Source organism: Ornithorhynchus anatinus, chromosome 14 (assembly GCF_004115215.2).
Source record: "Ornithorhynchus anatinus isolate Pmale09 chromosome 14, mOrnAna1.pri.v4, whole genome shotgun sequence".
NCBI classification, from domain to species: domain Eukaryota; kingdom Metazoa; phylum Chordata; class Mammalia; order Monotremata; family Ornithorhynchidae; genus Ornithorhynchus; species Ornithorhynchus anatinus.
The window spans coordinates 15,338,274-15,357,416 of record NC_041741.1 but is presented as its reverse complement, the minus strand read 5'-3'; the positions used below and the strand labels follow the sequence as shown (position 1 = coordinate 15,357,416).

The 19,143-nt window shown below is 47.8% G+C and overlaps 1 protein-coding gene across 1 annotated transcript in view; it reads right to left on the bottom strand.

Moving 5' to 3' along the window:
- RASSF3 (Ras association domain family member 3) overlaps positions 1 to 14,557 on the bottom strand; it is a 59,718-nt gene extending 45,161 nt beyond the window's left edge. Inside the window, exon 1 of the mRNA XM_029079132.1 lies at positions 14,283 to 14,557. Coding sequence (XP_028934965.1) covers positions 14,283 to 14,393 — 111 coding nt within the window. The 5' untranslated portion in view covers positions 14,394 to 14,557. The remainder of the gene's footprint in view (positions 1 to 14,282) is intronic.
- Positions 14,558 to 19,143: the final 4,586 nt, after the last annotated feature.

Genomic DNA, 19,143 nt, shown 5'->3' with positions numbered 1-19,143 from the left:
TCAGAGAGGGGGTCTGTGCATATCCTAAAAATTCCCTGGAGCTAAAAGCACCATCTGGCAAAAAAATACTTTAAAAAGGAAAAAAAGTTGGGGGAGGAAGGGGAGGGAGGCTAGAGGTACCCCCAGCTGGTAACATCAAAGCTCACTAAAGTATACATCAAAGTACATTCCACTTGCCATGACGCTTCAATATACATTATGAGAGGAATATTCTCTGGGCTCAACAAGCCTTAGTATCGAAGAATCTCATGGGCAAGTACCTCGGTGCCCGTCTTTAGACTGTAAACTCCTGAGGGCGGGGAACGTGTCTGTAACGACCCAGTGGAAGAATTAGGGAATATTCTCCTACAGCATGAGTCTGTTCTGATACAACGCAATCGGCAAGTCAGGGCAAGTCGGAAGAAACGACTACCCGGATGCATGGTGTATTGGTCAAGCAGTGTGGCCTAGTGGATAGAGCGCGGGTCTGGGAGTCAGAAGGATCTGGGTTCTATTCTGCTGTGTGACCTTGGGGAAGTCACTTGGCTTCTCTGGGCCTCAGTTCCCTCATCTGTAAAATGGGGATTAAGATCGTGAGCTCTATGCGGAGAAATGGACTGTGTGCAACCTGATTTAGCTTGTATTCCCTCAAGAGCTTATAACAGTGCCTGGCACATAGTAAGCACTCACAAGATACCATTTAAAAAATGAAAAAAAAAGTGGGCTACTGCTATGCTTTCCAGTCTCTTCCTCAGCCTAATTGTACGATACACTTCTACCCTATAACCCAGTACACAGTACGCACAGAGTAAGCGCTCAATAAATACGACTGAATAATTCCCACTGAATCAACGGGTTTGTTCCCATTACACAATTTTCCCACAACATGAGGTTCCCAAACCCCAGGTTATAAGACAACTTCCTGTGCATTCCTTGGCGTAAACGCTTAACAAATGCAATAAACACTAAGGTAGTGAGTCAGTCCATGATGAAGTTTGAAAGAACTGGATTAGATCACAATCTATCCTCCATTCTAACTGCAACTTTCTAACAAGACAGTGAGCTTATGTAAAGCACTGAAAATACTCCATCTTTCTTGGAGGGTGGAGTTTTGGGGGAATGTTTAATTCTACTACTGCTGTTACTTATAAGAATTTCAGAATTTAGTTTGAGCTCTAATTGTAACTGGAATACTGATTTTTAATTTACAAAGACCCTGTACACTAGAAGTCATCTAAATAATCAGTTCTTTTTTTAGGGAATGCAAAAGTTAAGATTCTTCCCCTCCACCCCTATGGGAAGGGAGGTGGGAAGCGAGAATGTGGAGCTTTCTTAGCGATGATTTTCTAATGTTGTAACTGGAAGAGTAATAACAAAAGTATTCTCCCCTTAGTGGAGTGATGTCAGCCTGCAACACATTCATCATTTCAAAATATCTGTGTGCGCGCACTTAATCCTTCCTTAGGTAAAAACAGAACTTAGCAAAACAACTTGATGCTCAAGTTAACCACAAAACAGTTCGATGCGAGAATCTCGCATCAACCCTCAAATATTCTCATGACTACCCTAGAAAGGCATTCAAGGATATTCTGCTGCAAAGGACTGTGGAATGAATCTAAAATCCTGCCCGCTAATCAACTATTCTTTGAATACCGAATCGCTCTCAGAGCAGAATAAGGGAGGTCTTGTACAGAAGCCCATTTCTCAAGTAAAAGTCGTGCTTATTAAATCGATCCTATTTACTGAGCGCTTCCTGTGTGCCCGGCACTAAGTGCTTGGGGGAGGACAGCATAAGAGTTGGTTGATGCAATGAGCTTACAGTCTAGAAGACTCACAGGGATGGAATAACAGATTTCAGATGCAAAAGAACACTCTCCATCCAAGGGCTAATTTAGATAATTCCATACTCTACTCCAAAATAACAAAGCCTATTTCCCACTCCCAACAGATGGGGAATCCAGAGGTCATCAAAGTCAAAAATTCAATTCATTCTTCCTGTCTACGATTCCCCAGTCCTCACCCTTTCTCTCCCTCTCATTATCTTCCCCTGTAAAGCATCTGGAGAAAGACCAAAAGTGTTGTGTTGTACAATTATTCCATTGCTCTTAGCTGACAGAATCAGGTGGCATTCCTATATTGAGCAATCATCACAAATATCGTCCCTGGCTCCTGTCATTTTAGCCCTGTGTAGAGAGGGAAGGGGCTGGGTGAAGGCAGTCGGTGGCTTAGTGGAAAGAGACCGGGCCTGAGAGTCAGAGAATCTGGGTTTTAACCCCGGCTTCCCCACCTGCCTGCTGTGTAAACCAAGGTGAGTCACTTCACTTCTCTGTGCCTCAGTTACCTCATCTGTAAAATGGAGCCTAAGACTGTAAGCCCCATGTAGGACTGTAAGTTCATCTATAAGCTTGTTGTGGACAGGGAACATATACCAACTCTGTTGTACTGTACTCTCCCAACTACTTAGTACAGTGCTCTGCACACACTAAGTGCTCAACAAATGCCATTGACGATAGTCTATGTTCAACCTGATTATCTTGTATTTAACCCCACCGTTTAGTACAGTGCCAGATACATAGAAAGCACTTAAATACCATTTTTAAAAAACCATCACACTTTAAGATATCTGTCAGCTTTCCAAGCTCTGATATGCAATAGGCACCTATCTGGCATAAAGAGTCTGAGGAGACAGAACAGAAAGAAATTTGTAGCAGGACACAGACAATGTCTACAAACTCCATTGTTCTTTCCCACCTTCAACTATCCTGGTCAGGAATTCAGGCTGATAGGAGGAAGCTTGTTCTAGATAATTTAAATTTGAACAACTCACCTTAAGGAATCAATCAATTGAATTTACTGAGCCCTTCATGTGTGCAGAGCACACAATATAAAGACTTGGTAGACACGTTCCCTGCCTGCAAGGACCTTATAAACCTAGAAGAAGAGACAGACACGGATATAAATAAGTGAAAGATACTTAAATAAGTGCTGAGGAGCTGAGGTGAATAAGGGTGCAAATCCAAGTGAAAGACAGAGAGAGGAGTTGGAGAAGAGGAGATGAGGGCTTAGTCAGGAAAGACCTCTGGGAGGTGTGCTTTCAATAAGGCTCTGAAGGTGGGAAGAGTGATCATCTGCTACGAAGAGGGAGGGCATTCCAAGCCGGAGGCCTGATGTGAACGAGAGGGATGTGAAGAGGGAGAGGGAGGGATGAGAGGTCAGCGGTGAGATAGATGAGATCAAGGTACAATGAATAGGCTGGAATTAGAAGAGCGAAATGGGTGGGGTGGAGTGTAGTAGGAAATCAGGGAGGTAAGGTAGGCAGGGCAAGGTGATTGAGAGGTTCAAAGCCTATTGTAAGGAGCTTCTCTTGGATGCAGAGGTGGCTGGGCAGCCACTGGAGATTCTTGAGGAGTGTGGAAACGGGAACTGAACAATGCTGTAAAAAAATGATCCGGACACCAGAGCGAAGAATGGACTGGATTGGGGAGAGACAGGAGGCGGGAGGTCAACATGGAAGCTGATGCAGTAATCAAGGCGGAATAGGATCAGTGCCTGAATTAACGTGGTAGCAGTTTGGATGGAGAAGAAAGGGAGGATTTTAGCGATGCTTTGTAGGTTGAACTAATGGGATTTGGTGACGGATTGAATATCTGAGTTGATTGAGAAAGACAAGTCAAGAATAACGCCAGGCTTATGGGCTTGTGAGACAGAAAGGATGACCGTGCTGCTTTCTGTGATGGGAAAGTCATGGGGAGGCCAGAGTTTGGGTGGGAAGACAAGGAGTTCTGTTTTGGCCATGTAAAGTTTGAGGTGTCGGGGCGGGGGCCTCCTAGGGCAGAAGGAAATGTGAGACTGCAGAGAAGGTGAGAGATCAGGGCTGGTGATGTAGATTTGGAAAATATATGCATAGAGGTGGTAATGGAAGCCATGAGAGTGAATGGGTTCTCCAAGACAGTGGGTGGAGATGGAGGATACAAGGGGACCCAGAACTGAGCTTTTGAGGGCCTCACATGGTGAGAAAGTGGGAGGTAGAGGACAAAACCAAGAGACAGAGACTAAGAGATGAAACAGATAAATGATGTGACTCAGACTGAGTATGGACATGCCTTGGAACACAACCAATTCTTCTCATACACAAGTAGAGCTGAGTTATCATGAAATCATCAGCTCTGTGGCCAAACGTTGTACAATAAGGGACGAGGCCCCAGAATTCCCTAGAACCTGACTGTGTGTGATTCACAGAGTGGGCACAGTGGACAGTCTACAAGAGAGGTTCTCAAAACAAGATTCTAGGGTCAAGCCTTGTCACTTCCCCCCGCCCCTCCATCTTAAGAAACAATGTCTTCTCACCGCCTAATCATGAATGGAATTTACATGCTAGAACTAAGATGAACACACCACACTCTAAAATACACTGAATTTGGCCTAAACATGGGATTTTGAGGGTGCGTGGCACCTCTTAAAAATTGAGAGGCTCAAACAAAAGGGATTGAAACTGCTGAAAGCGACTGTCGAGACTCATTTTTTTTTTTTACTTCCCAAGAATGTTTACAGTAAAGCAAGAAGCAACTGCCAAAGAAAGTATAAAAAGATAAGTGACATTACTGGATATTTTTAGCTTTTCTTTTTATAAGCCCTTTTTTTCTCGTTGTTTATTCTCCAAAAGCAAATCCAACCTTCCTGGATTTAAGGAATGAGAAAGAAAGAAGTCAGAAAAAGATCTGTGATTCATGAAGATGATCGATTATAAGTTTTCTCCTGGGAAAGCAGAGCTAAAAGAACACTATCACATGCATGAGATGGGTCACACTTGCCAAGCATGTGAACTTCTGATGGAGGGTGCCTATTTGGGAAAAAAAAACCAAAAAACCCTCAGGCAAATGATGATGGACTAAAAGATTTCCAAGTCAAGTGGAGATTGGATAGAGTCTTCTGTCCGTCTTGGGTCCGAGAGTTCAGATAGATTCTAGTGTCTCATCCTGACAAGAAATGTCCCTGCTGGGGCATAGATAGGCTGCAGTGGGCAAGTAGGGAGGCAGGGGCAACACACTCAGCTAAAGCTTTGCCCACGATAGCCAGCAACCAGGACTATTAGGTCCTGGGCCCTGATCCCAGCTCCGCCGCTGGTCTGCTGAGTAACTCTGGGCAAGTCACTTCATTTCTCTGTGCTTCAGTGACCTCATCTGTAAAATGGGGCTTAAGACTGTGAGCCCCATGTTGGACAGGGACTCTGTCCAACCTGACAACCTTCTATCTACCCCAGCATTTAGTACAGTGTCCGTCACACAGTAAGCACTTAATAAATACCATAAACTAAACAAATGACTAGAACTCAGGATTCTTTTCGCTCGGCACTGCACTGTTTGGATGGGGAAAGCAGGACATTGTATTGGACATGGAAGGGGGCTGATTATACCTTAAATAAGGTTGCCAAATTGAGCTCATCTGATGGTTTTTTGTTTGTTTTGGGTTTTTTTTGAATTAGATAAATGGAGACACCATCTCTCATCCGAGAACAACTCTAGAGGAGGGGGTTAAAGAGAGACTGCGAACCCCATGTGTGACAGGAACTGCATCTGTCCTGCTGATCATATATCTACTCCAGTGCTTAGTATCTACCCCAGTGCTTAGAAAAGTGCTTGGCACACAGTAAGCACTTAAATACCATCATCATCATCATTATTATTACAGTACTTGGCACCTAGTAAGCGCATAAATACCATAATTATTACTATAGTGAAAGTCAGACTGCTTATAACAACTGGTTTCAAAAACCCACATTTCATCTGAAGAGTTAATTAGATGCGGAAAGCATGCGAATAGAAAAGAGATCCAGAAAAAACCAACTGTGTGCAAGCTTTGCCAGTGTTCTCTTTGATGGCACATGCAGAAAAACATAAAGGGTCCCTCCGGAAGGGAACTTAGAAGTTGTGAAAAGTCTTGTAAAAACTTGTAGGGTAAAAACAACATCTTATTTCCATATTCTCATCGATCACCAGCTGCTCCGGCTTTGGTACGTCAAATGTTCATCGATGAGTTCCGGTTCCATGTTATTGTTTTTCATAATGCCACCACACTGCCGACAGAGACTGTAAGCCTATGGTGGTCAGGGAACGTGTCTACCAACTCTGTTATGCTATATTCTCCTAAGCGCTTGGCACAGTGCTCTACACACGGTAAGTGCTCCATAAACACGATCGATTGATTCCACTGTGGGCTAATCCTGATCCCCCGTATTCTCCGCTACATCTTGTGCCTAGCCAGACTTCCCATCTCTGCCTTGGTTTTTCATTCCTCCATGGTCTAACAAAATACCAGATGAATTTCACCTGGCTTTTGTGGGATGGTTTTTCAGTTTGTCTGAGAAACCTCAGATTCTCTTCTGTTCTTTAAAGGGCTAGCAATCTTGCCCCCTTCTGAGAATCTGATGAGCACGGTTGCAACTCTTCAGCCCCGGGGTCCTCAGGGATGATTCTGAGCAGCCTGAGGGGCACCCAAGCCATGTCCCTGCCCATCTCCACTTTCCCCAGTTTCTATCTAATCACTGGTAATTTGGCCAAGAAGATCACTCAATTGGTGCTTACTGCGTGGGGAGCACAACTGGAAGACAGGATCCCTGCCCTCAAGAAGTTTCCACTTCCTTCACCTATGGGGACGTCACAGACGAAGGAACTGAAAACCTTCCTGAAATGTAAATGGATTACATAAATGTTCTCCTATTTAGCAACTTCTCTGATGTATAAGAAAACTGATAAGAAAGTGGTTTCTCATGGACCAATGGAGAAAAAGCCCATTTGTAATGGGAATAATATAGTATTTAAGTGCTTACTATGTGCCAGGCACTCTACTAAATGCTGGGGTGGATACAAGCAAATTGGGTTGGACCCAGTCCCTGGCCCATGTGGAGTTCACAGTTTCAAGTAAAGTGACTTGCCAAGGTCACACAGCAGACAAGTGGTGGAGCCGGGATTAGAACCCACGACCCTCTGACCAGAGACAGGCCTTAACTGAATTTATATAACTGCATATAGAAGGTCACCCACTTACATCTGCACTTACAGTCCTACATATACGAAACGGAAGCATTACCAGGGTCAAAAATTCAAGTCAAAATCCATTATTTTATTTTTCTCATACTTGTCTACTGGTTTCAAAGTTACTGATTTTCATATACACTGAATACAACTCAAGCACCTATCTTCTCAGTCCTGGATGAAGACACTTTTAAATGACTAGAGCTGAAGAAAGGTAATTCCCTGGTCAATTCACTCACCGACTCTGCTACTGGAATCTTATTGGTCACATTTAGCACCTTGAAACCTAAATGCCCCTAAAACATTCAGAGATTCTATAACCTTTTCCCCTTTTAGCAAAAGGGAACTTATAAATCACATGTCTTTCTGACCCCTCTTTTTGTAACCTGAAAAAGAGGAAATAAACAATGCAATGACCTTAAGACACAAAAGTTCTGAGAACAAAGACATTTCATCAGTTAAAATGTTGGGCAACCACTGGATCTTTTACTGCAAAGCATTTCTGTTATTAAACACCTGAAGGGAAGCTAATCAACTGAATACCGAACACATGCCTACCTACCACATGGGGTGATAGGCATGATATGCTCAGAACAAGTTGGACATCTGCAAATATCAAGCGATGTTTACTGAGAGCTTAACACGTGCAGAGCACTGTACTAAGCGCTAGGGAGACTACAATGCCACAGGACTAGCAGACATTCCCTGCTTGAGCACTGTACTAAGTGCCGGGGTAGATACAATATAAGTAGATCAAACAGAATCCCTGTCCCATACTGGGCTCATGGTCTAAGGGGGAGAGAGAACAGGTATCTATTCCCCCCTGCCCCTCATTTTTTTTTTTTGTACAGATAAGGAAATTATGACACTGGGAAGTTATTTATTCAAGGTCACATGGCAGGAAAGTGGAAGAGCTGGGTTCAGAACCCAGGTCTCCTAAAGCCTAGGTCCATGCTTCTTTCCACCAGAACATGTTACTTCTCTATTTAATCACTCTGCACAAGTTTCCCCACTGCTCAAAAACCTATGGGAAACTCCTCACTGCCAGCTAAGTCACTCAATCAGCTCTCTCCCTTCCACTTATACTCACTCCTCTCCCACTTCAACCCAGTTCACACACTAACAACCTCTTAGAACAAATAGGTTCCTCTAGCAACCCACTTACTGTGCCTCACTCTCATCGCCTCCCTCCCTCCCCTTCAGAGCTGACACCCCGCCACTTTTCCCAACTTCAAAGCCCTCCGACTAACCTCTCATCTGTCCACAGGTCTCCCGCCCTCCCATGTCATCTACGCACTTAAGTCCGAACCCCCTAAACACTTTGATATTCACCCAAGCTCCACAGATTTATGTGCCTAGCATCCTCTTACTCTTGTGGGTTCCTCTGTCTGTGCTTTTATTTAAAGTCTGCCTCGATTATAAACTCCTTGAGGACAGACACCGTGTCCACCTACTGTAGTCTCCTGAGCAGTCAGTACAGTGCTTTGCACACGGTAAGCAGTCAATACAGGCCACTGATTGACTGAGCTACACAATTCTTATTATTAATGATAATAATAGTTCTTGATAAGTGCTTTCTATGTGCCAAGCACTGTTCCAAGCACTGGGGGAGATACAAGTTAATCAGGTTGGACACAGTCCCTGTTCCATATGGGGCTCACAGTCTCAATCCCCATTTTCCAGATGAGATCACTGAGGCCCAGAGAAGTGAAGTGACTGGCCCAAGGTCACAAAGGAGACATAGGGCAGAACCAGGATTAGAAACCAGGTCTTTCTGACTCCCAGACCCGTGCTCTAGCCACTAAGCCATGCTGCTCCTTACCTTTTCTTACCTGGACACTTTTACTGAGGCAAAACTATACGCTATTCTGGGCAATGACAAGAACTACAGATATTTCTAGGGTACGGTTGATACTGCTGGGATTAAATCTTGAACTATCACCCTGCCAACTTCTTATAACAGCTACCTATCAATTTTTAATAGCAGTAAGTCAAGCTGGTAGAGAGTCCAGCCGGCACACTTCGCTCCCCTAATGCCAATCTACTCACTGAACCTCGATCTAATCAATCTCATCCCCGACCCCTTGCCTATACCCTCCCTCGAGCCTGGAACTCCCTCCCCTTCCATAGAAGACAGATCACCACTCTCCCTAACTTCAAAGCCTTATTAAAATCACATCTCCATAAACCCTAACCCAACTCCCTTCCGCATTAATAATACAAATAATAATGACGGCATTTAAATGCTTACTATATGCCAAGCACTGTTCTAAGCACTGGGGTAGTTACAAGGTAATCGGGCTGTCCCACGTGGGGCTCCCAGTCTTAGTCCCCATTTTACAGATGAGGTAACTGAGGCACAGACAAGTTAAGCGGCTTGCCCAAGGTCACGCAGCAGACAAGTGGCGGAGCCAGAATTAGAACCCACGACCTCTGACTCCCAAACCCCGTGATCTTTCCACTAAGCCATGCTAGGCATTCGATATTCACCCCACCCTCAGCCCCACGGCATGTATAGACCTACCCATAATTTATTCTTACTTCTGTCTCCCACTCCTGACTTAATCTCCTTAAAGGCAGGACGCACGTCTATCAACACTGTGTACTGCCTAGTGCTTATTCCAGTGCTCTGCACAGGGTAAGCGCTTAATAACTACCATCAATTGAGAGAGAAATATCGGGGGGAGGAAGAAAGAGGCTGCAGAGGTGAGTGCTGCAAGTAGCGGTCAAGAGAAGCAGGGGAGGGAGGAAGGAAAGGGAGAAGTACCATAAGAAAGTTGAAGGAGGAAGCGCAGAGCTCTTCTCCCAACCCATGGCCATCTGGAAAGCAAGATCTACCGTCTCCGGAAAAGCCCCGTTCAGCTTCTGAAGTTAAAGGTGCCCTCTGCAAAAGGCTGGGTCACCTGACCCCAGAAGTCATCAAAACAGGGGAATGACCTCTGCTCACTTCACCCTCTCATTAATGAACCACTTCCTGAATGCTGGAGATTTCTGGATTTTTTTTGCTGGTGAAGGGGAAGTTTTTTGTTTGACCCTCGCAAGTCGAACCTCGCCTTAGCCTGGACTCTCTGTTTTGCCTTAAACAGTGGAACGACTCGCAACAAACAAGGCTACCCCACTGCGGAGCTTTTAAGGATGGCCTCCGTTAAAGAAGCTGGCCTGCTGAGGGTGGGCAGATCCCAGCTCCAGAGCTGGGGGCATCAGATCTCTTTTTACCTGGTCCACATCCCTGTACCCGCCTCCCCACACCCCCCACAGTTGGCCGAAATGACTTTTGCCACCCTTGATAGCAATTCTCAAGTCAAAATAGCACAGGGCCACTAAGAAAAGGGTCAGAATCTAAATCTGATTACCAGGCACCCCCCACCCCACTACCCCCCCTTGCAAAAAAAGTGGATTTTTTTCTTTTAATCTCAACCCCGCTCTTCAATTTTCTTTCCTATCAATGTCTCTGGTTAGTCAAGGATATTTATTGAGTTCTTACTGCATGCAGAGCACTGTACTAAGTGCTTACTGTGTGCAGAGCAACTGAACTAACCGCTTACTATGTTCACACCACTGTACTAAGCGCTTGGGAGAATACACTAGAACAATATAACAGATGGATGATGTGGTGAGAAACGTTACGAACAGGGAGGGGGAGGAAGGGTCTGCACGATGACCCCCTCAGGGTCAGCCCAGCTGGGCAAGGCCCCTCCCCCTATCCATGGGATGGAATAATAACAACTGTGGTATTTGTTAAACACTTACTATGTGCCAGGTGGCACTGTACTAAGTGCTGGGATGGATGCAAGATAATCAATCCCTATCCCACATGGGGCTTCCTAGTCTTCGGCCTCAGTGGACGGGTGAGGGACGCAGAGCACTGTGCTAAGTGCTTGGGAAAGCACAACACAATAATAAAGAGGGACAATCCCTGCCCACAACAAGTCTGGGCCCAAAGAAGTTAAGTGACTTGTCCACGGCCACACGACAGACAAGTGGCAGAGCTGGGATTTTGTTTGTCTATGTATATATTTACTATTCTATTTATTTTATTAATGTGTGTATAGTTATAATTTTATCTTTTTATATTGATGCTATTGATGCCTGTCCATTTGTTTGGTTTTGTTGTCTGTCTCCCCCTTCCCTTCTAGACTGAGCTCGTTGTTGGGTGGGGATTGTTTCTGTTGCCGAATCTTACTGCTCAAGCGCTTAGTACGGTGCTCAGCACACAGTAAGCGCTCAATAAATACAACAGTGAATGAATGAATAAACCCCAGCGCTCAGAACAGTGAGTCGGCACATAGTAAGTGCTTAACAGATACTGTAATTTCAACTGGTGTCTGTTCACTTAGATCGGGTGTCTGTCCCGCCCCTGCCCTCACTCGCTGGTAGCAGGGATTGTCCCTCTTTATTAATTCATTTATTCAATAGTATTTATTGAGTGCTTACTATGTGCAGAGCACTGTACTAAGTGTTTGGAATGTACAAATCGGCAACAGATAGAGACAGTCCCTGCCCACTGACGGGTTTACAGTCTAATAGGGGGAGACAGACAAAAACAATAGCAATAAATAGAATCAAGGGGATGTACATCTCATTAACAAAATAAACAGGGTAATAAAAATATATACAAATGAGCGGACGAGCACAGTGCTGAGGGGAGGGGAAGGGAAAGGGGGAGGAGCAGAGGGAAAGGAGGGAAAAGAGGGCTGTGCTGAGGGGAGGGGAAGGGAAAGGGGGAGGAGCAGAGGGAAAGGAGGGAAAAGAGGGCTTAGCTGAGAGGAGGAGAAGGGGGGGGTAGAGAGGCAGCAGAGGGAGCAGAGGGAAAAGGGGAAGCTTAATAGTGACGGTATTTATTAAGCACTTACTATGTGCCAAGCACTGTTCTGAGAACTGGGGTAGATACAAGGGAATCGGGTTGTCCCATGTGGGGCTCACATCCTTCATGCCCATTTTACAGAGGAGGAAACTGAGGCATAGAGAAGTGAAGTGACTTGCCCAGAGTCACCCAGCTGACAAGTGGCTGAGCTGGGACTAGAACCCAGGTCCTTTTGACCCCCAGGTCGGTCTCCTTCCAAACACTTATTTGCCGGACATTGTACTATGCACTAGGCCAGATACAAGGTAAACAAACTGGACACAGTCTGTGTCCCACGTGGCGCTCAGTCTTAATCACCCATTTTTCAGATAAAGTGAGGCACAGAGAAGTGGAGTAACTGGCCCAAGATCACCCAGCAGGTGTGGGGAGGGGCCGGGATTAGAACCCACCACCGCTGACTCCCAAGCTTGGGCTCTTTCCAATGACTTCTTATGTGCCAGATACTGTAATAAGCACTGGGTTGGACACAGTCCGTGTCCCACGTGGCGCTCACAGTCTTAATCACCCGTTTTACAGATAAAGTAAGTGAGGCAGAGAGAAGTGGAGTGACGGGCCCAAGATCATCCAGCAGACATGGGGCGGGGCTGGGATTAGAACCCAGGTCCCTCTGACTCCCAAGCCCGGGCTCTTTCCAAGCCCTGATTATGTGCCAGACGCTGTTCTAAGCACTGAGGCAGATACCAAGTCACCCGGTTGGACACGGTCCGTGTCCCGCGTGGCGCTCGCGTTGTTAATCACCCATTTTACAGATAAAGTAACTAATTCTCTTCCTCTCTTCAAAACCCTACTTAAAGCTCACTTCCTCCAAGAGGCCTTCCCAGACTGAGCTCCCCTTTTCCCTCTGCTCCCTCTTCCGCAGCTAAACTCTCTTTTCCCCCCTTTCCCTCTGCTCCTCCCCTTCTCCCTTCCCCTCCCCTCAGCTCTGTACTCGTCCGCTCAACTGTATATATCTTCATTACCCTATTTATTTTGTTAATGAGATGTACATCACCTCGATTCTATTTATTTGCTATTGTTTTAATGAGATGTTCATCCTCTCGATTCTATTTATGGCTGTTGTTCTTGTCTGTCCGTCTCCCCCGATTATAATGTTGGTATTTGTTAAGCGCTTACTATGTGCCGAGCACTGTTCTAAGCGCTGGGGTAGACACAGGGGAATCAGGTTGTCCCACGTGGGGCTCACAGTCTTAATCCCCATTTTACAGATGAGGTAACTGAGGCACCGAGAAGTTAAGTGACTTGCCGTCAAAGGGCAGGGACTGTCTCTGTTACCGATTTGTCCATTCCAAGCGCTTAGTACAGTGCTCTGCACATAGTAAACGCTCAATAAATGCTATCGAATGAATGAGGTCCAGAGAAGTGAAGGGACTAGCCGAAGATCACCCAGCAGATAAGTGGTGGACTCGAGATTAGAACCCATCACCGCTGACTCCCAAACCCGGGCTCTATCCAGTCATTTATGTGCCAGACGCTGTAATAAGCAGTGGGGCAGATACAAAGTAACCCGGTTGGACACGTGGCGCTCGCGGTCCTAATCGCCCATTTTATAGATAAAGTGAGGCCTAGAGAAGTGGAGTGACCGGTCCAAGATCACCCAGCAGACGTGGGGCGGGGTCGGGATTAGAACCCACGTCCTGACTCCCGGGCCCTTTCCAAGCCCTGATTAGGTGCCAGACGCTGTAATAAGCACTGGGGCAGACACCAAGTCACCCGGTTGGAGACGGTCCGTGTCCCACGTGGCGCTCGGTCCTAATCACCCGTTTTACAGATAAAGTGAGGCCCAGAGGAGTGGAGTGACCGGTCCACGATCACCCAGCAGACGTGGGGCGGGGTCGGGATTAGAACCCAGGTCCTTCTGACTCCCGGACCCTTTCCAAGCATTGATTGGGTGCCAGACGCTGGACTAAGCACTGGGGCAGACACCAAGTCACCCGGTTGGATACGGTCCGCGTCCCACGTGGCGCTCAGTCCTAAGCACCCGTTTTACAGATAAAGTGAGGCCCAGAGAAGTGGAGTGACCGGCCCCCGATCACCCAGCAGACGTGGGGCGGGGCCGGGATTAGAACCCAGGTCCTTCTGACTCCCGGGCCCTTTCCGAGCCCCGATTAGAGGCCAGACGCTGCACTAAGCCCTGGGGCGATGACCCGGCTGGAGACGGTCCGGGCCCCACGTGGCGCCCGCGGCCTTGGCCCCCCATTTCGCAGAGGGACCGACTGAGGCCCGCAGAGGCGGAGGGACGGGGCCCAGGTCACGGGGCGGGGCCGGGATCGGAACCCAGGTCCCGCCGGGGGCCGCCGGGCCCCGCTCCCCTGTTGCTGGGGGTGCCGTCCCCAACGCTTAGCGCAGGGGTCCCATAAAGGCAGACCCCGGGGGGCGGCGGAGGGGAGGGGGGGGTCCCCGCTACTGACCGTGGGGGGCAGGCGGGGCTTGGCGGGGCCGGGCCTCCGGAAGAGCGAGGTGCGGGCGGTGAAGAAGAAATCCTCGGCGTCCTCCTCCAGGCTGCTGTAGCCGCTGCTCATGCTGCCCGCTTCCCGCCGCGCCGCGCCGCGGGGGACGGGGACGGGGACCGGGGACCGGGACCGGGACGGGGACCGACACCGGCAGCGCCGCCAGGACCGGCCCGGGACACCCGACTGGGGACGCCGCGCCGACAGCGGGGACGGACACGCCCGCCCCGCCCGGCTCCGCCCGCCCCCGTGGGCCCCACACCGCCCCACACCACACCACACCACACCACACGCCCCAACATCGCCCCGCCCACCCTCCATTAGCCCCTCCCCGTTCACCGCCCTCCCACTCCCCATTAGCCCCCTTATTCCCCGCCCACTCTCATTAGTCCCCCATCCCCTCCCACCTTCCAATAGCCTCCCCGATTCCCCGCCCACCCTCCATTAGCCCCTCCCACTCTCCAATAGCCCCCCAATTCCCCGCCCACCCTCCATGAACCCCTCCCTCTCTCCATTAGCCCCCCCATTCCCCGCCCACCCTCCATTAGCCCCTCCCACTCTCCAATAGCCCCCCAATTCCCCGCCCACCCTCCATGAACCCCTCCCTCTCTCCATTAGCCCCCCATTCCCCGCCCACCCTCCATTAGCCCCTCCCACTCTCCAATAGCCCCCCAATTCCCCGCCCACCCTCCATGAACCCCTCCCTCTCTCCATTAGCCCCCCCCATTCCCCGCCCACACTCCCTTAGCCCCCCCCACTCTCCATTAGCCCCTCCCCATTCCCCGCCCACCCCATTAGCTCCTCCCACTCTCCGTTAGCCCCCCCCATTCCCCGCCCACCCTCCATTAGCCCCCCCCACTCTCCAATAGCCCCCTCCTTCCCCCGCCCACCCCCATTAGCCCTTCCCTTTCTCCATTAGCCCCGCCCATTCCCCGCCCACCCCCCCGTGGCTCAGTGGAAAGAGCACGGGCTTGGGAGCCAGAGGTCATGAATTCGAATCCCGGCTCTGCCACTCATCAGCTGTGTGACTGTGGGCAAGTCAGTTCACTTCTCTGTGCCTCAGTTCCCTCATCTGTAAAATGGGGATTAACTGTGAGCCTCACGTGGGACAACCTGATTACCCTGTATCTACCCCTGAGCTTAGAACAGTGCTCGGCACTTAACAAATACCAATATTATTATTATTATTATTAGCCCCTCCCACTCTCCATTAGCCCTCCATCATCCCCTGCCACTCACTCACCGCCCACCCACCCTCCCCTGGCCCTTGCCCCTTCCCCGCCCCATCCACTCTCTACTCGCCTTCTTCCCCTCTCTCCGCCCTCCCTCACCCGCGCTCTCTCCACTCGCCCTTCCCTCTGGCCCCTTAAGGATGGCATTTATTAAGCGTTTACTACTTGCCAAGCACTATTCTAAGCGCTGGGGGGGGATAGAAGGTGATCAGGTTGTCCCACGTGGGGCTCACAGTTCTTAATGTCCATTTTACAGATGAGGGAACTGAGGCACAGAGAAGTTAACTGACTTGCCCCAAGTCACCCAGCTGACAAGCGGTGGAGCCGGGATTAGAACCCATGACCTCGGACTCCCAAGCTCGGGCTCTTTCCACTGAGCCAAGCTGCTTCCCTGTCACCCAGATCTTCAGCTTCTCCCTTAATGATAATAACAATAATAATAATGTTGGTATTTGTTAAGCCCTTACTATGTGACAAGCACTGTTCTAAGCACTGGGGTAGATACAAGGTAAGCGGGTTGGGCACTATCCCTGACCTACACGGGGCTCACAGTCTTAATCTCCATTTTCTAGATGAGATGACTGAGTCCCAGAGAAGTTAAATGGCTTGAGAAGTTAAGTGGCTTGCCCAAGGTCACACAGCTGATGAGTGGCAGAGCTGGGATTCGAACCCGCGTCCTCTGACACCCAAATCCGTGCTCTTGCCACTAGGCCATGCTGCCATCCCCGATCAGTCAATCAATTAATCATATTTATTGATGGCTTACTGTGGTGCAGAAGCACTGGACTAAGCACTTGGAAAGTACAATTTGGAACAGATAGAGACAATCCCTTCCCAACAACGGGCTCAGTCTAGAAGGGGGAGACAGACAACAAAACATGTTTAAGCGCTTACTATGTGCCAAGCACTGTTCTAAGTCCTGAGCACTCTTCTATGCGCTGAAGGAATAGGGTGACGGCTAAGGGTCTCAGCCAAACGCCTAAAGACACAACATCTACTCTCCCCCATTGCCTTAGGAGGAAAATGGAAATAAGAATAATAATGGTGGCATTTGTTAGTTGCTTATTGTGTGCCAAGCATTGTACCAAGTGCTAGGGAAGATATAAGCAATATAAACAGATCAGAGACAGGGGGTTCAGAGGGAGAGGGAGAACAGGTGACTAATCCCTATATTACAGATGAGGAAACTGAGGCACAGACGTTACGTGACTTGCCCGAGGACAAGCAGGCAAGTGGCCGAGCCAGGAATAAGACCCAGGTCACCTGATTCCCAAGCCCTTGCTCTTTCCGCTAGAGCATTCTACAGGGTGGAGTTTGGGAGTTTGGATTGGCCTGGTCCTTGTTCATTTCATCTTTCTTACCAGTTATTTAATCTTCCGCAAACTCCTTTCCTTAAGAGTCCAGGTAGAAATGGACTTTGCCGTATCTAGGTTGCTGATGAAAAGGGATGAAAGTGCCTTCACAAAGGGCGAATACTAAAAATAATTCTCTAGAGGAACACCAACTCTTTAGAAAATCAGTCAAAAGATGAGCAAGCGGAGCTAGATCTAAAAGCTTCCTGACCAAACAACACTAAGGTCTAAGTGAGGGAAATAAAGATTTATGGGTGAATAAAGATTAAGTCCCCAAATCTGCCATTATATCATGTTTAGCCGGATCTTGGAATAAGAGGCTGCCTTGTGCATGGATTAATGTTGTCTTTTTTAAAAAAAGAAGAGGGAAAGCAAAAACAATAGGAAGACCAGGATGGATCTCATTCCCTCAGGGTAGGATAACATCCCACAGCTTGCTGCATTTTTCAATCAAATTCTAAAGTGAAAATAATTCAGAGCAAGTCTCACAAAAGTGGCTCTTTAAATTCCTGTCTTAAAACCTGGTTTCGAAGGTATGTTGTTCTCAGACAGGTATTACAGTAGTAATTTCTACGGACAAAAGTCATGACATTTGCTACCATAGATTGTGTTAGCCAGAAAGACCGTTAGAGCGTTCAGAGAACTGGTGGTAGGGAAAATAAGTAAGCAAATTAATATAAATCACCTTCAGTTTTAAAAGAGGTTATTGTCAAATTTAGGGCAAGTGGGACTACTTCCTACATAAACTGCACTCTTGCACATATCTGTAATTTATTTATTTATATTAATGTCTGTCTTCCGCCCCCGCCAGACTGAAAGCTCACTATGGGCAGGCAATGCGTTCGTTTATTGTTGCATTGTACTCTTCCAGGTACTAAGTACAGTGCTCTGTACACAGTAAGCGCTCAATAAATATGATCGAATAAAGGGAATAAATTGTAGTAAGAAATCCAGGCAAAGTGAGAGCTTACTGTATGCAGAGCACTGGAACAAGCTAGCAGTCTAGAGCTTGTATTTACTCCAGCGCTTGGTACAGTGCCTGGTACATAAGCGCTTAACAAATGCCATAAAAAAGGCGGGGGGGGGGGGGGGTGATCCTTCACTCACCCCGTTTTTCTGCAGGTCTGGGAGCTTGTTCCACTTCTCAATTTACAGATGTTGAGCTTGGGGGGGGGTCTTGCAAGGGGAGGCTGGGGGGTCCTTAAGCTGGGAATGGGGGTGACTGGGGAGAAAGCACATTCCAGGGCAGCTTTCGGTGGGGAATTGGGGCCTGTAGTGTTCACAGCTAATTATTTTGTAGGGTTTGGGGGGGGAGGGCGCTCCTGAGCCTCAGCCTTGTGAACCTCAGCGCTAATCCAACCTGGCTCCATCCCTCTCTTATCCTCCTCCACCTCCTCCAACCCTAACTGCAACCAGGAACAAAGGGATGGCATTTAGGAAATGCTTGCCATTATATGAAAAGAAAAAAAAATCAGGGAAAAATCTGCTTAATCAAATGATTGGAGGGAAGTGGTGGAAGGAAGTGTGGTCACTGTGGATATTTAAAAATAGGGCCCTGGGGGAATTGTCTAAACTGGCTGGGATTTCTCCATCTTTAAATTCCAAAAGAACTTTTATGATAGCTGTGTGTTTGGCTTTTAGTTGGTTTTCCATCTCACTTCAAAATTATACCGAATAAATGTGCTACCAAGAAACGGAGAAGAAAAGAGTAGAGAGAGGTTCAGGAGCAGACGTGCTGAAAGGAATCCTTTTAGGTCTCCTAAGGTGGTTTCAAACTTTGATCTGAGGGAAAGATTTCTTATTGTTAAACCACATAAAAGTTTAGAGAGGAGGAAGAGAGAAAAAGACATCCCTGTAAACAGATGATCTTTCCATCACTGGGTTTGCCAGCATGATTATGCTTTGCAGCTGCTTGCTAGAAAGTACAGAAAATTTCCTTTCTAAGCATTCCAAGATTTGGTTACAGTGTTGTTGGTTATTTTCCCTCAAATCAGTTTGAAGGAAAAATATACTAAGTACCTGGGAAGCAGCATGACCTAGTGAAAAGAGCATGGGCCTGGGAGTCAGAGAACCTGGGTTCTAATCCCAGCTCCGCCACTTCTCTGCTGAGGACCTTGGGCAAATCACTTCATTTCTCTGTACCTCAGTGACCTCATCGGTAAAGTGGGATTGAGATTGTGACCCCCATGTGGACCTGGACTGTGTTCAACTCGAGTAGCTTGTACCTACTCCTGCGCT